Source organism: Xiphias gladius, chromosome 7, assembly GCF_016859285.1.
Source record: "Xiphias gladius isolate SHS-SW01 ecotype Sanya breed wild chromosome 7, ASM1685928v1, whole genome shotgun sequence".
Taxonomy (NCBI): Eukaryota; Metazoa; Chordata; class Actinopteri; order Istiophoriformes; family Xiphiidae; genus Xiphias; species Xiphias gladius.
The window spans coordinates 19,313,080-19,338,726 of record NC_053406.1 but is presented as its reverse complement, the minus strand read 5'-3'; the positions used below and the strand labels follow the sequence as shown (position 1 = coordinate 19,338,726).

The 25,647-nt window shown below is 43.4% G+C and overlaps 1 protein-coding gene across 2 annotated transcripts; it reads right to left on the bottom strand.

Moving 5' to 3' along the window:
• Nucleotides 1–6,770: 6,770 nt before the first annotated feature.
• Nucleotides 6,771–25,294, bottom strand: zbtb16b (zinc finger and BTB domain containing 16b). Of its 2 annotated transcripts, XM_040131530.1 has the most exons (8): nt 25,182–25,294; nt 22,662–23,941; nt 19,891–19,988; nt 17,894–18,001; nt 17,461–17,547; nt 9,503–9,673; nt 8,237–8,404; nt 6,771–7,130 (listed from the first exon to the last, which is right to left on the bottom strand). In XM_040131530.1, the coding sequence occupies exons 2-8, from the start codon at nt 23,837–23,839 to the stop codon at nt 6,901–6,903; spliced, it is 2,040 nt and encodes a 679-aa protein (XP_039987464.1). In that variant the 5' UTR covers nt 23,840–23,941; nt 25,182–25,294; the 3' UTR covers nt 6,771–6,900. The 2 variants fall into 2 exon arrangements, with proteins under 2 accessions (XP_039987464.1, XP_039987465.1); XM_040131531.1 differs by lacking the exon at nt 17,894–18,001.
• Nucleotides 25,295–25,647: the final 353 nt, after the last annotated feature.

The window sequence follows — 25,647 nt, the reverse complement described above, 5'->3', positions numbered from 1 at the left end:
CAAAGCTGGAGCCTATCATCACCCGATTGATTGACCGGTCTTTTAATACAATATAACAGACAATATACAAGGGCTAAAATAAATATTTAATAAATATTTTAATATTTCAAGTAAATGTTTTCTGATCCCGTTAAAGGTTTGTCTGCATCAGTAACATTTGTAAACAGGGAAATAATATAGGTCTGCATTTTTACACAAATATGGCCGTCAAAGGGTGAGGATTAATAACTGTACCACATACATAGGAGATGGTATGAAAAACACCTGTCCAAAAACCGTCATCTGCAGGTAGGTCCAAAACACATTTTATTTATTAATTTTTACTTGTCTTGATCTAGAAGCTAAACTCTTACATTATGCAAATATATGTACATGAAATCAGTTTGGTCAGAAATTACTGATTGGACCTTTTTAACTTTCTCAAAGCATGGAGGAGGTTGTTGGTCCTGAATGTTTGCAGTGTCATGACATATGTGTGTTCAAGAAGTAAAGACCCTCTGTAAGGTCCAGGTCATGATGCGGCACAGGGTGGGGGCAGAAACCACTGATCTGTATCCCAACACACACACACACGCAGACCGACTGCCAGGTCCTCTCTCTGGAATTCAAGAATTGTGTTGCTCTGCTGGCTGCCAGTGAGCTCTGCCTTCTGTGGAGCAGTAAATCCTCTGAGCTCGAGCCATTCCTGCAGTCTGATCTGCATGCCTGCTGTGGGCGCATACTGCCCTCTTGTGGTACTTTTTAAACACTTCCATGAAAGACGTGCTGAGGTTTAGTCGAAGTAAACGCTGGATTCATTTTTGTGTAAATATTCAGCAGCCCCACGTTCATGCAACAGTTTGAAATATAAAATGTTTGATGATTACTTGCTCGTGCAGACTTCTACCTTCTTCAGTATTTTTAATGTGTTGTCAGGGTTGGGAGAGGGTCACACTGGAGGAAGAGTGGAGATGAATTATCTGAGAAAAAACAGCCAGACACTGGTTTTTATAGAGCAGCTGTGTTGGACAGTTTGTGGCTTTTATTTTTCTAGTCTTTGAAAACTATTTTAATTTGGCAGTTTTATTGTGCGGCATATTGTAATTACGGGACAATACATTTTTGACAGGTCTAAGCACGAGCATGGCCTCCTCATAGCCACTAAATGGTATGCAGTGGTCTGTATTGAAAGTGGCGGGATGAATAAATAGCTGTCATGTATGTGTTTGTGTCTCGTCTTGTAGAGGCTAATGATAGTGAGAGTGGGTAAGAGCAGTGCTGCTCCCCACCAGATGGTGGGTAATGTGGTTTACTTTAGCTGCCCACCATGCTCACTCTAATTAAACAGAGGAGATTACATTAACACTGACTCCCACTCAATCTGCTCCTCCACTGAGCGTAGCCTTGGACTGAAGGCAGGGTTGATATTGGGGGTGGAGGAGCTACAGAGGTTTTCACAGAGTCAAAATTACATATTTGCTTCAAATCAGAATGAATTTCTTATTAAGGACATGAAAGTTGGAGAAAGTCAGAGAGAGGCCTCAAACCAGAAAATTGCAGCAACATCAAAAATGTTACAGCTTTTTCCACACTTTTAACAACCGCTGTTGAATCTCTAAATGCCTTGAGCCAGGCACTCGTCCTCCATCTGCTCTTGTGACTTCAGTGGTCAACAACATGTGACAGTGGATCGACCATAAAGCTCTCAGGTTATGATGGACCCAAAAAATCTTGCAGATGGTCAAAAAGCAATGAATTGAGGAATGAACAATAAAGCAAATTTGTTAAGGGTGAAGCCAAGGACACAGGGAAGAGACCCAAACGAAGACTCGCAAGGCAGATTAAGATATTTTAATAAGGTAAAAACAGGCTTACAGTCAGATGGGTGGACAACCTGGCAGGCAAGAACACAGGTAGGATGAGGCATAGGAAAAAAACGCACTGGTAACCGGAAAACGAAAGGGAACACGAGCAGAAACACAAACAGATGATCAGGCGAGGAGCTGGTGGAAATGGCTGGTAAATATACCGGGTAGGGTAATGAGGGAACTGGGTTCAGCTGTAAGTGAGGACGGAAGCTCAGGTGTTTTAAAGATGTGGAACAGGCGAGTAGATGGGCAGGGCAGACAGGTAAATGGGTACAGAAATCAGTTGGGTGGGTGAAGAATAGCAGGTCTGGGGAGATGAGGCAAGAAACATGCCCCGGGAACAGTGAACTGAGGCTGGAGACAGGGGCCAAGGGGAACAGAGGGACAGATTGTGACAAAATTATGATGTAGGGATGTAATTGAACAGTAAAAGGAGATAATATCACTAAGGATTTACTAATGGATAAATCAGTCTCTTACTAAATAGATGATGTAAATTGATTTGACAATGAATTTTACCACAGGGAAATAAATACTTGATTTTACAGATAAACAATAGCTGCTTTTAAAAGGAAATTAAGCAGGGTTTCTCCACCTAAATTGCAGTTTGATTTAGTAATTTATTTGTTCTTTCCCTTTTGCCCATTCTGTTATCATTGATGAAGCACCCTGAGTCCTGTTGGTGTCAAAAGTTTGCTAATATGCTGTTATATCTAAGACGATTTCTCATTGGCTTTCACCTGAATGCCTTGATGCCATGTGTAGCTGTAAGATTGAAGAAAACTGAAGATGCTGGAAGTGTGTGTTTTCCCTGGCAACAAGTTCACAAGTTTGAGAACTTGTTGCTTATGTCAGTGTTTCCCAACCTTTTTGGTTTTTTGACCTTTTGAAAACAAGGCGAATCAACTTTTCAATGGTTGTGAGCTCTACAAGCAAAGAGTGACCCCCCCCCCCCCCGTAATGATGTTTAATTGGAATCATTTTAGAGACCATAAAAATGGTATGCATAACTGAGGGGTTGCAAGATGATTAACGACCCTCTGGGGTTCCTGAACCACGAGCTTGAAAACCACTGCCTTATGTTTCGCTGATGACCTGGTCAATTTACAGAATCTGCTTTTGGTCATCAGCACTGTTAAAGATATTTCCTTCCAATCGCAATAACACATACATTCACAATGTTTATGCTGTTGCTCAGTTGACATGAATTTAGTGGAAAGATGCGAATGGATCCCGTCCTGTAGCTAAAATGAGGCTTAAATAATCACTGTGGTGAAACCAAGTGAGCTGAAAAAACTCAAAGGACTGGAAAACAAAAGACTTTGATCACGATAGAGAGAAACCGTAACTGCAAGCTGGACTTAAGCTGACGGGGTTGAAGTCATATAGCTCGAAAAACAGATTGTACAATAAAACGTTCACAGCGTACTTGGAGGCTACTTTATGGGAAAATGGAGATGTTAGAAAAGGAAACCAAAGGAACACATTGCACTGGCACAATAACCTGCTAAATCCCAAAGGAATAAAGCGAAAATAAAAATCCAATATCAAAGCAATGCACACTAAATGCTGCCATTGCATTTAATTAAGAGGACTCACTTTCACTGTGCTGTGGAGGGAGCAGAAGCAGATGTAAGACACTGATTCTTAGCTTCTCTCACATCTGGGATAAAACACAGGCCAGCTGTGACTCTGGCAGAGTGCCATCAGAGGTCACCGCAGAGCCTGGAGTGACTCCAGCTGTTTGCAAGTAGCCCAGATGACACAAACTCTATAAACAGCTTAAGACTGTGAAGGTTTGTGGCAGGAGCCAATAAACCGTTAAGAGGGATCAGCGGCATTGTCTTTGTCCAGATGATGGGCAGAGCTATAGCAGTGCTGTAAAAGTTGAATGTTCAAGTTGAATTAGGATCTCGGAGGCTGTGGAGAGAGGCGTTACAGCATAAAGCACTGATTCCCCAAGGGATACATGTAGCTCAGAGGAAGCTCAGATGATTTGAAAAAAACAACAACAACAAAAAAATACAATTTTAGAATTATATATACCCATATACTGAGTCAAGCACAGGTTGCAATTTCATATGGAATGAAAACTAGTTTGCAAGCAAGCAGGGAAGCCTGAGCAGTTAGTTAAAAGTAATGAATAAACAGTTTAGACAGGTAAAAGTAATGGTAAAATGGTTAAAATACACTGCAAAGAGAATGGATTAATGGTTAGAACATTTAGCTAATGGTAATAGATTTAAAAAAAAACAGATAAAATAATGGATAAATGGTTGAGATAGTTAAGAGCCAAAAGGAAGAAATAAATGGTGACTTGACCAGACCAATCTAATCATTGGCAGTTCAGTGGTATGAAAAAATGGATCTTAACAGTATCCACTTTTTAAATGATCAATTCTGTTAGATAACATCCAGTTTAAAATCAATTCAAATGAACACATTTGGAACATGACAGGTGGCATCAATGAAGGGGCGAGTTCATCTGGGAGGGGCTGTGGGGGCACATCAGACAAAAAGAAGTTGGGAACAACTGGCAAACACTGGTTTCACTATTACGCAGCAGACAGCAGAAACGCTGGGCAAATGAGACAGGATGCATAAAATAGTAAATTGTTTTATTAATTTTTTTTTTTTTTTTTTTTTTTTTTTTTAAACCATGCCACTGAACACTGACGCATACAGAGTTGTGCCTGAATCCACACTGAGAAAACACTTTCACACACTGTGTTACAAAGCTGTAATGAAGAGGGATTTTACTGCACACATGGCAAGAAGAACAACCCTGATTGGATACCAGGTCGAGCTTTGATCTGGCCCTGAGGTAGACAGACATTGACATAATCTAAACAATGCTAATCACATCCTTCTAGGACACATCAAATAAAAGGACATCTGCATTATCACAACATAGAAAGATCAAAGAAAAAACCCTTTTCAAACAAAAGTGCTCTATTTCTTTTGGTCCACCGAGGAAATCCATTTATAGTGCATGTTCATGTAGAATAGATACAGTGAATGTGTGTTTTCATGGCACTGAGTGTTGTTGGCTACTTAAGAAGGCATCGGTAATGCCCACAGACGCCAAGATTTGCTATACACACTGTTTTCATCCAAAGATCTCAGTCCATTGTCACTTTGAAGGAAACAATTCGAGACAAGCGTGTACTTTTACATCAAAATTGCTTGGAACTTGCATCAGAGTATCAGCCACTATCACAGTATGTTGCTTCCAGTTGCAATGTTCAGACAAAGTGGATCTACATGGCAGTCTATCTTTAATTAAGTGACAATAAACAAACACCCAGAAACAACTACCAATAGCACGGACCCATGTACTCAAGCACATCAATGCGCTACTTATAAAAGAGGCACAAGGGAGGGATCTTAATCAAATCAGAGACTTATAAAACACACACTTTAAGATGTTTCTCAAATCATACCAAATGTAAACAAATAGCAAATTACTGTAATACAAAAATACAACATGTTTAAATCTATAAGGCCTGCGTTAGGCTCACATGAGGGAATAACATACCATGACAGTTTGTACATTACAGCTACACTACAACTGACAATAATCTGCTCATAGTGATTCCATGTCAGAATTTTCTTTTCATGTTTTGTAAAAAACAAAAAAAACCCAAACTTCTTTTAATGTTTTCTTCAATTTTCTTCTAGAAAATTCTGATTCTGTGATTTTATAAGACATCTATATATAGTTAATGATAAAAAACTACACATAAAAGCCATGGTATGGCTCTTCGCATTTTTTTTTTTACACACTGTTTGACCATTTAAATTATGAAGTATTTGTTAGAAAATTAAAACTCATGGATTTATAATTTGCAGTAAGTTTAAAAACAAATGGTGAAAGGTGAGGAGAGGTAGAGCTCGCTCTACTAGAAATCATCCCAAGAGACACCGACTGTGCGATGAAAACCAGTACATATTTGGTAACAAATAAACATATAAATACCTAAACCTATTACACTGCAAGCGAAACTCAAATTGTGAGCCGGTTACCTCGAAACAAAAACACCCACTGCAAGAAAGACAAGGCAATTAAAGAGATCAAGCTTATGAGGTCGAAACGAGGCAGCCATTCAAGTAAAACATGCAGAAAACAAACAACTTCAAAATAAAAATCAAACAGCAGAGAAAAAAAAACCCGAAAAAAAAACAAAAAACTGAGAAGTCACAGGAAATTAGGAGAGAAAACGCTGCGAAGTTCAGCCAATCAAGCCTTCTTGGAATTACTTTCAACATCTACTGCACAATCATAGAAGATGACTCAGGTTGCCTGATGGTTTAGCAATCAATCAAAAAGCTCCTGCTACACACACAGGTCAGCAGTCGCAGCCATTGTGGTATTGATTTTTAACCACAGTGGATCCATTAGAGATACAGTCATTATCAAAACTGAAAATGTGTGTGAGGAAAGAGAGAGTGAAAAGAAAAAATGTGTGCACTAGGGCTGAAACGGTTAAGTCGTCAGGGAATCTCCCAACAATTTTCATCATCAATCGTTCTGTCAGAGAAAGATGGTAAATATTCATCGTTTCCTGCTTCTCAAAATGTCAGAATTGGAGTTTTATATCATTGTAAACTGAATCACTTTGGACTGGACCGTTGGCTGGACAAAACTAGTTATTTGACGATGTCACCTTGTCATCAAAATGTGACTATTTTCTGACATTTTTCAAACTAGACGATTTGTCACTCATTAGTAAAAATAATCAAATCGATAATGAAACTAATCATTATTGGCAGCCCTAGTGTGTACACAAATTTGTATTCATGCTTGCATGTCTCTGTCGTCAGGTAAAAACCTTTTTATCTCCCAGAATGACACAACTTCTCACAATGCATTTTTCAGTGTATCTAAAGAGTCAGATGACACTTTAGATACACTTTTTCTTTTTTTCTTTAACCCATAAAGAAACGTTTAATCCCTCAGCTTTAAAAATCAGCAACATTGGAGTTACAAGCTTTTCACCCAACCGAGTGAGTGTGTGTCAGAGATTGTGCGGGGTGGGGGTCCAAGTCCTGCTCAGACGTAACAGACGTACAGGTAAGTCTTTTCTATCCTCCAGTCTGCCGGCACCTCTTCAGGCTTGTGGCTCTTCATGTGCTTCTGCATGGCGGCCAGGCTCGGGCAGAAGTCCTGGCAGATGGTGCACTGGTACGGAGACGCTCCGTTGTGAGTGCGCAGGTGCTTGATCATAGCTGAGTAGTCTCTGGACCGCTGGTGACACAGCTTACACTCAAATGGCTTCTCACCTGAAAAGTTCAACAATAAAGCTTTAACCTTGTAGAGCCAGAGGCCTGCCAGGTGAAACAGGATTCACCTCTGTCAGTCCACTGTCCTTGTTGTGGTATTGTTTGGTGTGTAGTGTGTGTGTGTGTGTGTGTGTGTGTGTGTGTGTTTGTGATCCAGGATTAGACCTATATCAATTTGCCTTTAGTTTAATATTAGATATTGATCAGTCAGTGTAATCCACCACAAATGCGGGTTCTCTCTAACCTCTGTGAGATATCAGACGATATCAGTCAGTTAAATGTAAGCTGAAAGTACGTTTAACTTGTCGTCACATGTTAAAAGGATTTTTTTTGTAAGTGTTCAATAGTGTTTCTCTGTAAAATAAGTATGTTTCATTTTCGATAAAATAGCTTTTAAATGCTGCTAAACCAACAAAATTTAGTGGTTATGATTTGCTGTTTTTAGCCTCAGATTCAATAAAATTTTAAACACCCTTTATCGTAAATGATATATTTTTTTTTACTCTAAAAATGATGCATCTTTGTGGGATACAGTCATTTTAGCTGTAAAAATATTCTAGATCTTTCTCCCATGAAAAGAACTCCAAGACCATTTATTCCCACGGAAGGTGTGAATCTTTAAAAACAGGTCAAACTTTTTTTTTTTTTTTTTTTTTTAAAAAAAAAAGGAAAAATAACCTAAAACCACTGGCCTTTGTAGTTTTTAGCAAATGTTGATTAAACAGGTGCATTTGTAGAGGACCATTTTCTGCACATTTACAGCAGCAGGACGGTCAAAATAAACTACATTGGCTGTGTTCATCATAATGAAGGAACATGTAGGCCAGTGCAAAAGTTGTGGCCCTTTTTGATGTGTTTTTGAACTACAGTGGAGCTCTGCGGCACAGAGAAATAAGATATACCAGGCTTTGGCTATAAAGACGATACTTGTTGGTTTTTGCCTTTTCATGGGATTAACTGACAGCAAGATGAGAAATATTCTATATTTTCCATGTCCCTTTTAATTTAAAAGCACTGAATTACTAAGCAAAATAAGCCCTATTAGCAGCACCAATACCCTGAAGACCCCTCTCTCCTGTATGTTTGAGTGTGTTTTGGTCTCGCACCTGTATGTACACGGTAGTGTGTCTCTAGCTGGTGTTTGAGGCTGAACCTCTTCCCACAGCCGTTGCACTCGTAAGGCTTCTCTCCTGTGTGGATGCGTTTATGGCCCCTCAGCGTGCCATCGTCTCTGAAACAGCTCCCGCAGAATTCGCACTCAAACGGGTGATCGCCTGAAAACAGTCGTGTCACAACAGCGGCCACAAAACCAGCACCGCCCGTTATCACTAGCCGTAGCACTTAAGGCCAACTTTATCCTCGGCACGGCATGGTATGGCTCATATGTAGCGGCATAGGTCAAATAGTCACACAGCCCTTTGTGCACATGCATATCAAGCAGGGAAATAATGTGCTATCAGACGTTGCTAATGTTATGACACGAGGACACTCCTCTTGGCTGTCTGCTAATAGCTAATAAAAGTCCTCCAGGCATGTGCTGCTCTGCTCTCTATACTGTAGTTAATCTATTTCTCTCCTAGGCTGAGGGTTTGACTCATCTCCAATGACCTATGTGCCTCATTATCTCAGTGTCCACAGCAACAGCCAAGTCAGAGGATACATTGCTCTCCTCATTACAGGCCGATTCTCCCCAATCCCCCACCCCACTGTGGAGCAGATGACATTTACAAAATGTTACTTCCAAGCAGAATGGCATACAAACAAGATACACTGCCATGGCCAAAACTCCCCTCACTTCTGTCTCTTCACATCAATTATGTATTTCTCCTGTCTAGACATCAAGCCGTCCTGACGGCTGGGAGTGTTATTTAAGGTAAAAGAAGAAAGGGGGACATCTTTTCAGTAAATATCTCTCCGTCTCCTGCGGCACTAAGACTCACCCTCAGTAGAACACACAGACAAGTCATTTCCATTTGCTTTTCCTTCAATATTTATTTGGGTTTCCTCTATCATTTTGGGTGAACAGCACTAGAACTGACAGCCGTGAATCGCAGAAGCCCAAAGGCTGTCTAAGAACCCAAAATATAAACAGGATGAAAATTGCCCAAAATATGCACCGGCCATAACGGTACAGTGCTGTCATCAGAGAGGTGAGTCATCTTATAAAGAAGGAAAAAGGAGGGTGGGAGAGGATGCATGCAAATTGACTAAACCCTCAAAGCCAATAACCTAAGGAATTTAACCCAAATACAAAAATACTGCCGTCTTTGTCTCTTTCTTAACATATGCATGCGTTTGACACCAAATGTTTGTTTGGTGACGGGAGATAACACTGCAGACAGCGATGATGGTGCAAATGAGCCGCGTCTTACCCGTGTGCGATCGCAAATGTCTCTTGAGGGTAGTGTGGCTGGGGAAGGGGCGCTCGCAGTGGCTACAGATGTAGCTGTGCATGCCTGCATGGACCTCCATGTGCTGCTGCAGGGCCTTCTGGGTCTGGAAGCGCTTTGCACACAGCAGACAGAACACCGCCATGTCAGTCCCTGGAGAACGCGCAAGACACAGACGCACAGTTATTTCAGTACCGTACACAGACAGGGCCTTAAGTGGGGAAACTGGGTCACTTCAACTTTGTGTGAGTCCTCTGAGGGAAAAGCTTCTTTCAAAGAGCAAGTGCCTCTACCTAAACTAACTCCCCTAAAAGCCCAGAGGCACTTTCAACTGTGAGTCTTTATACGTTCTATTTTAAACCATGAAAGTCATTGTTTTCTTTAAGAATTTCCCACACAATGCACAGCATGCCAATCACACAATCAATGGCTCCTTCCTGGTGTGTTAGATGTGTAATTATTCTCTTCATTCCCCATCAGGAGTCAGCTCCAGCCTGTGAAGTCCTCTATCTCTGTGCTCAAAGAGCGGCTGATAGTAGCTCCACCCTAAATGATGCCTACACTATGCGCTCTGTGCAGAATGTTAAGTAGTGATATCAAGCCATTAAAGGCAGGACTGCAGGAAAAAACACAATCCAGTTTAATCCTGTGTGTGACCTGGCATCTCTTTGGGGCTGCTTTCCTGTTGCACAGAGTGTGGAGAGGAATACAGATAGGGAATCGCTGGTATGGTAGTTTAAGTCAAAATGGCTATATGAAGAAGATCCATTGGCTGTCATACAGTCAAACCTGATCTACAGGCTGCGAATGCCATGATGGATTTGAGCGCTGGCATACATCGCCTCTGTAGATCAAGTGTTGACTGGGTGTGTTTGACCGATGCAAATTCATACGTGTGGCAAGACTGAGGGACCGGTTAATCAGCTGCATTGGACATGATGCGCATGTCCTGGAGAGTGTGGCTTTAATGTGTGATTATGAGGTCCTTATTTCTCTGTCTGCTCAGGTTGCAGATCATTTACAATGCTAGCAGGTCCCATTGCTCCTGACTCAGATTCAATCAGACATCTCCAGCGGAGGATCATTAGTAAACAGAGGACTGTGCCAGCACTTCATTGGAATTCAAGTGGGGTTGCTGTGTCGCATTTAAAATGCAGTCTGATGAGGTCCACTAAATCAAATCATTTGTTACTGTTATTGAAGTGCCTTGAGGCAACTGGCAATTAAATTGGAATTAACGCAGGGAAAGGGATACAGCACACTCATACTAAGAGGGAAGAGTGTCAGACACTTGCTTTAGGTTCAATCAAGTTAACAGACAAGCCTTTTCAAAGGAAGAAAAAGAAACAAATCAAGCAAATTCACATTTCGGGGATAAATCAGAAACACTCACTGTGTGTTGTTTACTAATGCACGTATCACCATTTGTTCGAACAAAAAGACGCTTTGATGCATTTTAGTCTTAATATTTCACAGATAAGTACAATTTGGCATGGACACACCAAAGCCTTTTCTCTGAGATGACGGTGCTGCTTTTTCGAACCTAGTTTTGAAATTTTCCCCCGAACAGCTCTAATAGCACTGATCATTCGTAATCATTAACAGAAAGAAGACAGGATGAAAGACATTCCCTGATCTTAACAATCCTGCGGGAGGGTGATCCGGTGGAATGAACTGCACCTGTTCAGAGGCTTTATCCTGTGGACTTTTGCACAAAGGTTACACAATGAGGTCCAAGCCCTCATTGACCAAGCCCATTAGTCATAGGCTACTCACGCAACTCCTGCAATCCCTGTCTTTATGTTGTCGCCTAATGACCAAGGGCCTTTCTCACCCACGGATCACAATATTTTAGTTGAAGACAAAAGACCCTCAACGCCTCTGCACCCTCCCCACTCCCCCTTATCCGCTGAGCATACAGGAAAATCCTTTCACTGTCTGACCAGCATCACTTTCTGCCTGAGTCATACCTAACTGATGCCAGTTCACCGTGCATATCGCAACAGTGCGGTCTGGATAATGATCCATCTAAAAATGGCCAAAGACATTTAAGAAGCACAAAATGCGTTCTCTACATGACCTGTGATGTGGAGCCTTGACTCACTTTAACTAGTTTCTCTGGTAATGTTTGCAGCAGCCAGCAGGGGGGGGTGCTATCTGTTCCAATGTGTCCAGGTCTGCTAAGCTGCAGGCAGAGTGGAGTCCTCAACCAACTGAATTACACATTATCCACCTTGTAGTTACTTCGCAGCTACTTTAATTATCCTCTCTCCACTCTCTCTTCATTAACCATCATATATTGTAAATGGCAGTTTCAGTGTAGCCTGCGTACTTTGTTCTGGCTGCTCTGAAAGTTTTAACACTCCAGTTTTCTTTGAGGAGGTAAACCGTTACTTCCTGACACACTCGCAAACACTCACAGATGTGTATCCTGATCTCTCTGTCAGCAACAGTGCTGAAAATTGAGAAAACAAATATGACAAATATTCTGTCACAAGAATCTCACTCTTGATCTCAGGTTGACACACGGTGACAACAGCTCCGCAGTCGTTCTCGATTTTATTCTGCACAACCGAAGCTGAAAATAAAAATAACAAACAATATCTTGAAGTGTAAACAAAAACCTTCGGAGGCAAGGAAGTGTTTGTATGTGTTAGTGGTGGCATTTCGCCTCGCTGTGCTTGGTTAACTTTTCAAACGAACAGGATTTGCAGTCGTAGAGTTTTCCAGTAAGCCCTGGCAATAAGTGCAGAGGAGCTTCTTTATGAGAGAATAAGCCCTAAAGTTGGCTGTCATTGCCCCCTGCTTTCTTACCCTTAACCAGACAATGGGCCTGGGATTTGGGTTTTAAGGCACAGGATGACCCCCTGACCCTTGGCCCTCAATGGGGTAAATACCATGTAATCAATGGTATTCCTCAAAGGCCGGAGAGTTGACCGAGCATTGTGTTTAGTGGGAGGGAGCCTTAACAGTGGGAATAATGATTTACTCTCAGGCAATTCTGCTATGAGGCAGAAAATGTAAACGTTTACTGTGTGCATTATATTACTGAGCCGCTGGTCGAACGCACATTGAGGTTTGTAATTCAGGACAGTTAGAGGTTTTTATGCTATTTCAGCATATCTCCACTAAGAAGATATGTATGCTCATGTGATTTAACATGGTGTGCCTTCGTACATCTCCCACTTATTTCGTCCAACTGAGGTGGGAGCCAGCCAGGCTCTCACGCTGCCTAAGAAACAAAACCATGTGTCTAGGCAACCAGATAGGATCATGGTCCTTGTTGGGGTGAAGTGTTCAAGCTAATCCCTTCATTCACAAATAAGCGCAGCCTGTTTCTTTTCAAGCGGCAAACAAAAGTTTTCCCACCCTGAGAATCTCGGAGTAAACCCACCGCAAATTGAACAAGAGACTGTATTCGGCGATGCCCGCAAATCTGTATAATTTCTTCTGTGTTAATCTTAACTTCAGTGTCCGCTGTCCACCAGTTACACTGATTGATTTTATAAATAATTTTTACTTTATATTAGCTAAACTCCATAGAAACAAAAACATCTCAATTTGACTGTTATTATGCAAATAAGTTGCCCTATTTTAATAAATGCCTGCAGAATTTCGATCTGTTAATGTATTTATTTCAGTAAATTGTTAATCAAAGCCAAGTCAAAGCTAAACAAATCTCCTGCTGCTATCAAAAGAACAATAAATTTCACACGTATATCACAATTTACAACATGGCCGGTCATGTCCGTCAGCTAGATTATGCATTGTGAAAACACAATAAACTATTTCTTACGGCCCTGCCCAGTGTATATACAGTGTGCTCACTCTCTGCTGGCTCACTGATATCACCCAGTTAAACATACACAGTCATGCAGGCTACATTATGTGCTAGACCTCACATGACCCTGTGCTTTCATGCTACTGTATGTGTTCATGCAGAGAGCTCCCCATAGACATGGCGGCTCGACAAGCACATACACAAACGCTACGGTACCTTAAACAACCCCGTGCGCTCATCAGTAGACTGCTAATCTACCCGAGGAAGGAACAACCGACTCAATAATTAATGCAACAAGAGATACGTTGCTCTTGTTTAACCACCAATCCATGGACCGGTTCATTGAGGTCGCACACTGGTTCATTCGCCTCAATTCCTAGAATGTTTACAATATTTTTCTCTATCTACTGTATTTCCCTTTGCATGAAATGACAGGGCATCCCGGGCCTTTGTGTATCCTGACAGTCAGTGCAAATAAATACTGGGGACACAATGGTCAACCTGAGCACAGTTCAATTTAGTTTAAGGCTTGTGTGAATTACAACTTGGTATTAACAGGCGGGCGCAATATGATGACGGACACTCTATTAGGCAAGCCAGAAGGTCTGCATTAAGAGGGCTGTAATATAAAGCCCGGGCTATATCTGAATTGACCACAGGACCGTTTTAATTAGGGCTCGGATGGAAGGTAATATTATTCACTTGATGAAGCAGCCTGTAATGGGTGGAAACAGTGCAGCTGCTGTGAGTACACAAAGGCAGCAGTCTTATGGCCTGTGCCTTAAAGGCAAGGTGGCAAAATGGTCAGTCAGTATGCTTTGAAGGATATACAGTCAATTTCTTTGCGTGCTGAAGATAAGCTACAGTCTTGGGTTTTCCAATATTGAAAGCTTGGTGCCCCAGAGCCTTGACTTGCTCTGATGAAACAAACCCCTTTGTTGTGAGAGCAATTCGGAGACAGATCCATTCTTTTATTTTGGGCACTGACAAGTAGGTCAGAGGAGACTATGACAGTGCTGTGGTGAGGAGTAAACAGCAGCACATGATGTTGTTTTGCTCTCAGCTGTGGCATCCAACACCAGCAGCAATCCTCTTGCTCTCAGGAAGTCCTCACATACCCCCTACCCCCTTCCCTTCCCACAGTCAACCCCCCCCTCCTCCTCTCTCACTCCTCTCTTTGATCTCCAACTTCAGCAACCCACGGCCATTCACCTCTGACATATCAAAATGGCTGGAGAGACTTTCACTGTAAACTGGTCTTTCAGCCGGTGTTGCTTCAGAGTAAGGTCTCCCAAAAGTAGTATTATTTCCCCTACAGAGGAGGTGGACAGCAGTGTTGCAGCTGCTGAGGTCTGACAAGCGTTAATCTGCTAAGAGGAAACTCATTTGGCTCACTGGATATGCCACATGGCAAATTAAAGCCGTGGTTGCGCCATCGGAACTGAACAGTAAAAGATCCCGTGTGTTTTTAGGAGAAATAAATTCCAGGTGATATGTATTAAATGTAAATCTCTCCATTGAGTTAGAGCAATGTCATAATTTCCCCACATAGCCTCAACACAGTGGTTTAAATTACCTGTAGCTCATGTCTTGGGCTGCGAGAGCTACAATAAGAGTCAGTAAAAAGGGTCATGCGTCACAGCAGACCAAGCTGAGATCATGACAAAATGAGAGAGTAATGCCCTCCTGTACCCTGCTCCGGATACAGTGCCAAGCTGAAACCGAGCTCTGGATGTTTACAACTCGGCGAGATGAGGGTAGAAACTTTCTGGGCATTGTTAACACCCCTCCACGTCCACATCCATTAACTATTCATACTGTGTGTGCCACCTGGAGTTACAGTTACATGCCAATGCTCCTGTGAGGGTTATCACCTTTCTCTGACAGTAGCAGAAAAGGTGTGGATTCAGACACTGTCAGGCATATGTACCGTCTGACAAGAAAACCACTGCGTCTCAGCTAGAGAGGTTTAAGTCAGACGTCTTTAGTCTTTCTCACTTCCAGCTAATGGGTTAATATTCAAGAGGAAAGAGCCATTTCACTACAGAGGCATACTTACAGCATAAAGATTTTATAGGTTGTCAATAATGATTTTATTAATGGCATCAAAATAGTTGTCAGTGCTTTAAAGACCAGTATTAAGCTGTCATACCATAGAATTTGCCAGGTTGTGGGTTCATATATAACTGACGGATCATGATAGTTGGTTTTTATCTTAAATTTGTCTTAAAAATTATGAAATGGAAAAACAGGGTCATAGGACTTTTTTTAAAATAAGGCCGCAGCTAACCATTATTTTCATTATCAATTCATCTGCCAATTATTTTCTTGATTCATTATTTGGTCAGAAAATGGTGAAAAATGTCCATCATAATTTCCCAGAGCCCAAGGTGACGTCTTCGTATTGCTTGGTTGGTTCACACAGCAGTCTAAAAGCCCAAAGATATTCATTTTACTTTAATAGGAGAGAGACTAAGAAACTAGAAAATACTGACATTGGAGAGGCTGGAAGCAGTACATTTTCGGCATTTTTGCTTAATGGACATTACTTACAGGATTAATCGAGTATCAAAATAGTTGGAGATCGATTTTCTGTTGATTAATTGATCAGTCAATCAACTAATTGTTTAAGTAAAAGCAACCAGCTTTAAGCTATAAATGAAATTGTAAGTCATTAAAGGTTTTATTTATTCAGGTTTTTTGTAGCTTTCTTTCAGAAGGTGTCAGGAATCAAAGAATTCATGGGAGGGTTCCTTCCTTAATTTATCAAATCAAAGCTAAAAATACAAAGCAAGCCATGTTGGCAGAGAATACACACAACCTAGCAGCTACAGGATTCATTTTATTCATTTAATTGTGTTTTTTTAAACGAGCTTGTGTGGTAGGATTAAGCATTTTACATATGCGTACTATATGTATCGTATGGTCAAATCTGTGTTCTCCTCCGGGACAATAAATTTAAGTTTTAGTCGATAGAGAAATTAATTACTAACCATTAACAAAGCCATTACTGACAACTTATAAACCCGTTATATGTTAGCCTCAATTATAAAGTGGTACTAAAAGTAATCATAACACTCCTGAGTCTGAGAACAGTAAAATTCTTTCTACCATTAATAATAAAAAATACCAGTTTTTATTTCTCTTGATTTTAGAACTTCCTGCTTCAGCAGTAATGCACTTAGTTGTCCTTGTTTTTATGTATCTCGTCTTTTTTTTCTCCTTCATTCAACTTCTTTGCGTAAAGCACTTTCTAACTTCTGCTTAAAAAGTGCGACACTGCTCGATTTCTTTGCTTCCAATTAAAACTCTCGCCTTTTCCCTCGCAATTCTGCCTTATTTGATGGAGAGTAGAGAGTGACAGGAGACGCAGGGGAGAGAGAGGGGATGACATGCAGCAAAGGGCCCGGGCTGGAAATCGATCCCGAGCCGCTGCGGTGAGTTGTTAGTGTTACGGCCTCTACCAGGTGAGCTGCCATGGTGCCCAAGAATTGATTTTTAAAAGATGAAAATGATTTCAGCTCCTCAGGCAGGTTGTTCCAAACTCTTAAGAGCCCAGATTGCAAATCACAAGTCACCGTCGAGGTTTGTGCAGTCACTCGCAGCCAAAAAACTTTAACAAAACCTTAATAAAAAACACTTATTTTGACTCATCCTAGTGCCAACTGTTAATGGCAGGCACTCACTGCACAGGAAAGGGTTGTAATGCAAACATTTTCTTAATTTGAGAATACTGAAAGAGACAAATGGTGCTCATCTTGTTGCTGAGCGTGTGAGTGTAAGGTAAGTAATCCTACAGCTGCTCTCAGGGAGCAGGTGAGGACAGTATGTCTGTGAAACTGTAATGCTGGTGCTGTAAAGCTACGGCTGTGGCTAAGTGGCATGCAGTGGGTCTGGGTGCCAAGAGATATTAGTGGGTGATATGTGAGAGGGCCCCCCACCTCCTTGTTGATAAATTATGGAGCATCATGACAGGAACAGTTTAACCCAGCCAGCATGACTAGCAAGTTTAGTCCCACGATCACAGGTCCCGTAGTCACAGCTTACTCGACAGTTCAATGCATGCTGTCCAGGTTAAACATAGTGTGTGTGTGTGTGTGTGTGTGTGTGTGTGTGTGTGTGTGGGGAGTGTTAGGGCATGCACACGTTTGTAAAGTACCTGTGTGTGTTTGCCTGTGGCCTTCCAGAGCATCCTCTGAGGAGAATGTTGCTCCGCACTGATCACACACAAGCGCCTCTGCAGGAGCTGTAGATAAAATCAAATTTATAAGAATGCATCTTGATTCGGACACAAACTCAAACATGTGTGTTTGTAATTGTGGAGTAAGTCAGTTAACTTAGCAGTTAAAGAGAACTGTGGAAAAAGCAACAAGAGAGGAGAAAAAGGCACTCAATTACAGAAGTCACCAAAGAGGCTTGCTTGTCACACACTTGTGCTTTTCAGGTGTTAACACAGGGAAGCAAATGCACAGAGTACAATGGAGCAGAGGAAAGCGCTGTAAAAACACAACTCAGGACAAACAAAAGCACCAGACAGGGTGCAACGGCCCTTCTTGACAAAAAAAAAGAGCCAGCTGAAGAGTTTTATTTACCGTGCCTTGTTATCAGTCTCTGAACAGTGAGCAGACTGTCTGCCTGAGAGGCCACAGAAGGACTGGTTGTTCTCTCTACAGCAGACGCTTCCCGCCTGCGGCACATCCCTTTATCAAAAAAACACTTCAGAGTCAACACCCCAAATCCCATCGCATACACTGTAACTACAGTTCCCAGTTCACCTTTGGAATGCCCTTGTCTATTCTGATGACATGAAATAGACAAGTATGCATACTGCAGAAACATTCAATCCTTGTTCTGCTACTCACCTCACACCTGCACAGACAGACACATAGGACAGATATGCACGCAGGCACGCGCACGCACACACACACACACACACACACACACACACACACACACACACACACACACACACAGCTGTTTGGATGTGGGTTGGCTCTCACAGAGATGTAAATCGGTTGCAGATCCATACTGGCCCAGGGCTCATTCACTGATCTATTTTCTGCTCAGCTGGCTTTAAATGAAGTTAAAATGACTCATTAAAACACCCACAAGCTTTGGGAACTCTGAGCGCTACAGCCTAAATGTGGTCCTCTTTCAACTCTTACGATGCCTCTATACACAGATACTGTGCCACTGTTCCCAGTGCTGCACACAAATAACAAAAAAGCCTCAATCTGTTCATTTCTAAAAACAACATTTTTTGAAAACAAACTGTTATTGTTTTGGAACGGTGTGTTTTGTTACACAGCACGAAAATAAAACTTGGTTGAGAGTAGTCTTATATAGTAGTGGCACTGGAGCAGTTTTGTGGATCCTGATGTTGTGTGACGCTGTCCAGTGTGGTGTGTTGTGTTGTGTGAGATTGTGTGATAAGGGAAGAAGAGAACATAGTGCATTGTCTTGTGCAGTCAAAGGCACGGAGTGTGCTCTCATCCATAAACCATCAAACTGTCTCCAGACGCGGCTGCAATCGTCCTCCATCAAAACACTTTGTCTGGCATACCAAAATAAGAGCCAGCATCGAGCTGAATACCAAATCAGCCCATTAGAGCAGTGGAGCACTCGCTCCTTAGCAACCAGCGGGATCTAAGGCTGCTATACCGAAATACACAGTGACAAAGAAATGAGATCCTCATCTTTTTTTATTTTTTCTTTTTTTTTTCTTTTATTTTATTGTGGGCTGACACATTGGGATGGGGAGAGTTTATGCAAAAATTCAAATTAGGTTAAAGGTGGTGCTGTTGTGGATGTCACCGCGAATTGAAAATCAAGGCGCGTTGTCGAGGTCTGCGACTAATGCAAGACAATGTGCGTGTTTAGGGTTGTGCAGAGGATATAGGCGAGGAAAAAAAAAAAAGGGACGTCTCAGGTGAAGTTTAGAGAAGCAGATTCTCTCTCATCTGTCAGCAGTCTGTCATTCCCGATCAAGGGACCTCGCCTTGTCTATACACACATTCCATTTGAGGTTTCTGTTTTAGTTTCATTTTTAGTGCCTGATCCACTCCCGCCCCCCCCACCCCCACCCCCACCCCCAGCCCAACCCGCCCCCACCCCTCCGCTCCTCTTTCTCTATTTTGGATAAAGTAGCTGGGAGAGCAGTCAGGTCTGATTAAGTCTGCATTTGGGTACAGTGTGTTCCTGGACACACATCTGCGAGCGAGCCATCACACACGCTTCGGAACACTGGCAGAACACCCAGGCCTGCCGGCAGCTGATGATGTCATCACTCAGAAGGGGCAGAGCTGGCGAGCCGCCAGAGTCTCCGAAAAAACACAGAAAACGATTCAAACGGAGAGAGGAGACCAGAGAGAGAGAGAGAGAGAGAGACGGGGAGGGGGGGGGGTACATGGACCTAAGCATGGAAAAGAAAGCATGATCCAAGTATTCGGAGCAGCACTAACTGGTGGGAGGAGGGGGAGGATGGAGGGAGGGGTTGTAGTACGAACAGGTGCATTCGAAAGGCCGCGCCATCGAGAGGCTTCATGAGCACTGAATATTGTGAGACGAGAGTGTGAGAGTTACTAAGTACCTGTGTGAGACAGCATGTGCATCCTTAGCCGCATGCTGTCCTGGAAGTGTTTGCCACAGTATTCACAGCCGTGGCCCTTCTCCTCGTTATGCAGCCTCCTGTGGAAAGACAAACACTAATGTGAGTGTGTTAACAGAGCGAAGAACGCACTCGCGATAACAAAAGTATCTAGTTTCTGCGCCTTTTCTGTAAGGTCTCCCAAACCCAGAAGCATCATTGTCCTCGTAACAAGACGAGCATGTTTTAATTCCGGCAAGAATCCCTCACTGAATGCAGCATCATTAGTGTAAGAGGCCCTTGGAGTTGTGAATCACAACGCACGGATGCCGAGAGAACACAGACAATAGCATATCTGGCTAATTTCAGAGTACAGACATACGCGTGCCTCCACCCGCCAGCACTGCAAGACACCGGGGCACGCGCACAAACACGCACAAAGTACATGCACGCAAACTCATACCCCAACATAACATGCGCTCACATCCACTGTAACTGCAATGAAAAGGAGAAAAGAAGATGATTCGCTGAAGCTCTGCCAGCAGCAAAACCTATCATATCATATCACACACATCCAAGCATGCAAGGCATCTGCACTGTTATCCTTATATCACCCCGCTAACAGCAGAGCAAATGGCATAAAAAGAGTGCACGGTTAACCACACTCTGTGGTCAAAAATAAATGAGTCCGGAGATGTAATTAACACACATGAAATCAACATTTACGTCTTAAGAAAAAGGAATAATATCGGAGCAGCATTTTCAGGAGCGCTGGCAGTTTCTCAGCTTTTTGCCGACTTTTAATGGTGATCATTTACTTAAGCAGTCATGTGAGACTTAAAAAAGCTTTTTTTTTTGGCACTCTCAGGTGTGAAGCCTGTAACCGTGATGTATACATTTCCTTTTTACTCTACACCGTTAACTATTTAATAAAAAATAAAAAAATACAGTGTCCTTGTGTCCTAGGGGTTAAGGCACTGACCATGTAAATCACATCGTCCCCGGTTCGAGTACAGGTGGGGAAATTTTTTGCCCATTCCCCATCTCTCTCTCTCTCTCTCTTTCTCTCTCTCTCTCTCTTAGTTTCCTCACTCCTCTCAAAAAAATGTAAAGAGGCAAAAATGCGATAAAAATATAATGGTATTATTTTAGTTCCTAAAAAAGACACAATGACAATAAGTTAATTAATTTAAGGATACTGAAAAAATTTGCTGTCTTCAAACATTTAAAATAGCCCAATAATTCTACTAACAGAGGTTGCATTAACTTTTAAAAATTACCTGAAAAACTAGTTTTTATTTTATAATGTCAGACACATTGCAGGCATCGCCTTTAAAAAATATATTGCATATTTCTAATTTTGGAACTCAATTTTTGTAACTTTTTGTTCCTTTATTTTTCTAGGACTACCAAAGCAAAAATTCAGAAAACAAATCTGTTTTTCTGTTTTTTCATACGGACACTGTGCCAGGAGATACTTCTTTAACCACACTACAAATGTCAATCTGCAGACCAGGTGTATGCTCAGTGACCTGGTTACAGACCTGCAGCAAATTCATTACATCCTCAAGCAGTGCCACCATTGCACCTCCTTCAACCTGCAGACATCCGCCCGTCTTCATGAGTAAGCAACGCGCATCACTAAAATATCCCACAGGATGCTCCGTTTCACCGGGCGGTTTCAACACGACTCTAAAAGTGGCGTAGGGCTGAAATGTCAGCCAGAGGCGCGGACGGGGAAAGACTGTGATCCTAATCGTGGGTTGGCTGCATTTTAGGACTTCAGGCGCACAGATTGTCTTGTTTCAAATGATTAGTGATGAGTCAAACACTGCCAAGCACACACAATTACAAAACATCTGAAATCAAATTAACGAGTTCACATTGAGATGGTTGGTAAGGTTTTTTTTCTTCTTTTTTTTCTGCACAATGACGAAGTACAAACTGACAAGCTCCTAAATGAAGGAGAAATAAAGAAAAAACAACAGAGCGAGCCGAGAAGCACAAGTTATCCATCATCTAGCCTAAGCGTCCAGTCCCCCTGGTCCCCACTGAGATGCTCCTCTCTGCTGATGAAAAGGAACGCATATCAAATAGCCTGGGAGACACCCTGTTGCGCGAGGCACACTTCTACGCAAATAATCAAAGAGAATTTAAAAAAAATAAGGCTTTCTAAATAACAGCGTTCTAAGACACCAAGGAGTCTTTATATCAAATCCCTCACAAAGACCTGATTCAGAACTTCCCGACACGTCTCACCGTTAAGACATGAGTGCAGGTGTCCCTGAGAATAAATTAACATATTTGCCGTTGCTCCTTCCAGCTTTTAACTCGTAGTATTTTAACATGTTGAATGAAGAAGGAAAAAACAAACAAAAGCAAACAAACAAACCCCTGGCACAGTTCAATTCTAGAGGCACGTGTCCAGTGCTCCAACAGCATAATCAACTACTTAGCTTACATTCATCATACCGCACAAGCACACATGCAGCTGAAATCCCTCACATCGTTCATTAGAGGGCACATGTATGTCAGTAAAAATGTGGAGCCGGGAGTGTGGCAGTGTTTTTTTAAATTAAAAAAAAAAATTTTTTTCAGCAAAATCTCACAGACTAAAAATGACAACCTATTTCTTTTGGCTTTAGCAAGTGATTAGTAAAATTTGGACCTCAATGTGAAACTATAAGATACAAATATACATTTAAAATAAACTGTAACGCTGTAGTGTCAAAGTGTCAAAAATGTGCCGTTGATGGAAGTTTCCCGTGCGGTACCTGTGCTGCTCCATGGCCTGCCTGCTGTGCAGCTGAAGCCCACATTCGCCACAGCACTGCTGCCCTTGAGCCTGGCCCTCGTGCCTCATGCCCGCTGCAAACTGGCCCAGCCTGCTGAGGAGCTCTCTGTGCAGCAAGCCCTGGTGCAGCAGACCGCTGTAGGCCCTCGGGTCCAGTGGCACGCCCATGGACGGGGCCACTGAAACGGGCACTGGCAGCATCCCCTCCCCTGTCTGGTTGGAGGGCACCGAGTATATGGAGGCCAGATGTTTCTCGGGGATCCCGGGGAAACAGTCAAGAGAATTCCCCACCACTTGTCCTCCGTCTTCGGGGCCTGTGTGCAGCTCTCGAGCACTGGTGATCACACTGCCTCTCAGGGGCGTCCCCGGGCCCTCGTCTCTGGGCTGGTCTGACACGCAGCTCCCCTCCCCAGCACTGGAGGACCTGCCCTCGCAGCTGTTGGCCTCATCCACCTGCATGCTCTCTGATTTGATACTTCTAGCGGGATCCAGGGATGAGGCCTGGGATAGCTTTGCACCGTGGTGACGAGGCTGCTGGGAGCTCTCCATGTCAACCTCCGCGTCCAACTTGGGGCTCGATTCAGGAGCAACCTGAGGCTCTGGACCAGGAGAGCTCCTCTCCGTCATGTGGTACAGTGCCAGGTGGTGTAGGGCGGTGGGAGTGTTGCGGTTGGGTCCGTCCTGTATGGAATGCTTCTTGGACATCAACATGTGCCTCCAGTGCCTAGCCCGGCTATGGTCACTGTGGTCTCCGGAGCTGTGATTCCTCACTGCCACCTCCTCACTCTCCTCCGCCTGGATGGTCTCCAGCACCTTCAGACACTGCTCCTCCAGGTACTCGATCTCCAGGATCTCAGCGGCGTACAGCAAGTCATCCAGGTCCTCAGCTGTGGCCTGGAGGGACGCGGTGTAGGCGTACTCCAGGATCTGCTGGAAGGTCTTGGGGGACAGGAAGTCCAGGGCGTAGCGCAGGCTGCTGCGGTGGAACAAGATCTCGAACATTTTGCTGGTGCAGGCCAGGACGGTGCGGTGCGCCGGGAACTCCTGGCCGTCCACCGTGATGATGACATCACACAAGGTGCCGGACAGACGCATCTGATTGGCTCGCTGCAGAAGCGTGCCGGGGTGAGTGGGGTTGTGGAGCTGGAGCACACCCATGTTTGTCAGACCCGTATCCACTCGGACCTTTGCCGAGCCCACGCATGAGGTGTGGCTGTCTTGCCTGCTTCACTCGCCTTCAGCTGGTCGTAGGTCTGCGGGCTGAGAGGAGGGGGGAGGGTACGGGATCATTAGCGCCTGTCTCACTTACAATGTGATGCAAAAGACAGTTAGTTCTACTCCAGTCTACACTTTCATCCATTCTCAATCAATAGGAATGTGTGTGGTTTTTTTTCAATAATATGAATCAAAAACTAGCAAATTAAATATATTCTGTGAAATAACCCCCCCCCCCCTAACTTGATCATTTCAGGGAATTTTGTTTCATGCACCCAACATGTTAATTTATTTTAATTAAGAACCAAAGGCAGACAACAGGTCGATAAGCGCAAAGCAACAGTTTCCATTGCAGGTCATTAGTCTGAGGTCTCGTTGAGAGCGGTCACGTCGCTGTAATAACGTCGGCATACTGAGAGGTGACGGTTCAATTTATCAAGCTGCTCACACACACGCACGCACGCACGCACACGTGCCCTCAACAGGTAGGCCCGCTATTCACAAACGCCTCGGAGAGCCGTTTAGTTCATGTCGGCTGCGCATGTTCATGATTAGACGTGTCCAAGTCATTTGATCCGCTCCGCTAAAAATCCCGAAATAAGTTATACAACTATCAAACTGATGAAAGCAGGAAAAATGAGGCGAGATCCCTCCGTGCTTCTTTTTCTTTTCCACTCCATTTAAAGCCCCGAATGACTGCCTGTACGTCTGGGAGGTGATTAAGCTCTGGACGATGGTGAACAGGCTGCTGTCGGACCACTCGGCAGCCGCCTCGAGTGATGCTGACAGGCTGCATCCTCAACTGGCCGCAACATCAGAGCGCATCAGGTGCGGACGCACGAATCCACGATTTATTCTCCGAACACGTTGCGACAAAATGAACCCTCGCCACGCGCGTATTTACCGTCCGCGAGGCGTCTGGGGAGGGGGGGGGGGGGGGGGCGCGTGCCGTCCCAATAAACGAATAAATAAATAGATAAGGGACCCGGTTTGTCTAAAACAGTCCGGTGGTAATCACGGGGAGCCGGGCAACCAGTCTGCGCCTCATCAAGTTTGTAAAAATCCGAGATCGGGCTGCGGGCAAACTTCGGTCGATTGCCACTCGTCCGCTGTCAGCGGCCAAAATGACAGAAATCCGCCACAGAAAACTGGCCCCATTTAACAACAGACGAGACCTGGAAATTAGCCGGAGACCGAAAGACAGAAGTTCACCGCGGCCGAATCACCTGACTGATGCGATCCGCGGAAACGGAGCGGAGAGCGGCAGCTGTCGCGGGTTTCTTACCTCCGTCTCCCTTAACGTCCTCCGCCGATTATCCGGGCAACATCGTGGTTACACATTTCACAGTACCCGCTCCAAACTCGGTCCTGCTCCAAGTAAGCAAATCATCAGGCAGCCACGAGAGTCAAAGCGGCCGGGGGGGGGGGACACACACGACTTCCGAGCGCAGCCTTCAAAAATAAAGCACGTCTCCAGAGCCACGTGTTTTGTTTTGTTTTTAAAAAAAATGTTCAACGGGAAGGGAACGGGGCGGGATTGTGACACGTTATCCCGGAGAAGTTACACCGATTAACTGACGAGGCGGAGATGTCTGGTTAGTTCGTGATTGGGTTTCGGGATTTTATGGTATTTTTCAAACAGTCCTTTGGTTTGCAAGAGCCGGCAGGTCAAAGCTCTCACGTTAAAATGGAGAAAGGTTTTTTTTTTTTTGGAAAGTCTCAAAATGGTGTTAGGCAATAATGGTAATATA

What these genes read in the sequence shown, in the direction of transcription:
- zbtb16b (XM_040131530.1), bottom strand. Translation starts at nt 23,839, where the DNA reads ATGGGTGTGCTCCAGCTCCACAACCCCACTCACCCCGGCACGCTTCTG. An exon ending in CAGGCCATGGAGCAGCACAG is followed by an intron (nt 19,989 to 22,661) that starts GTACCGCACGGG and finishes GTCTTTCCACAG; the next exon opens with GAGGCTGCATAACGAGGAGA. An exon ending in GAGACTGATAACAAGGCACG is followed by an intron (nt 17,548 to 17,893) that starts GTAAATAAAACT and finishes TTTTATCTACAG; the next exon opens with CTCCTGCAGAGGCGCTTGTG.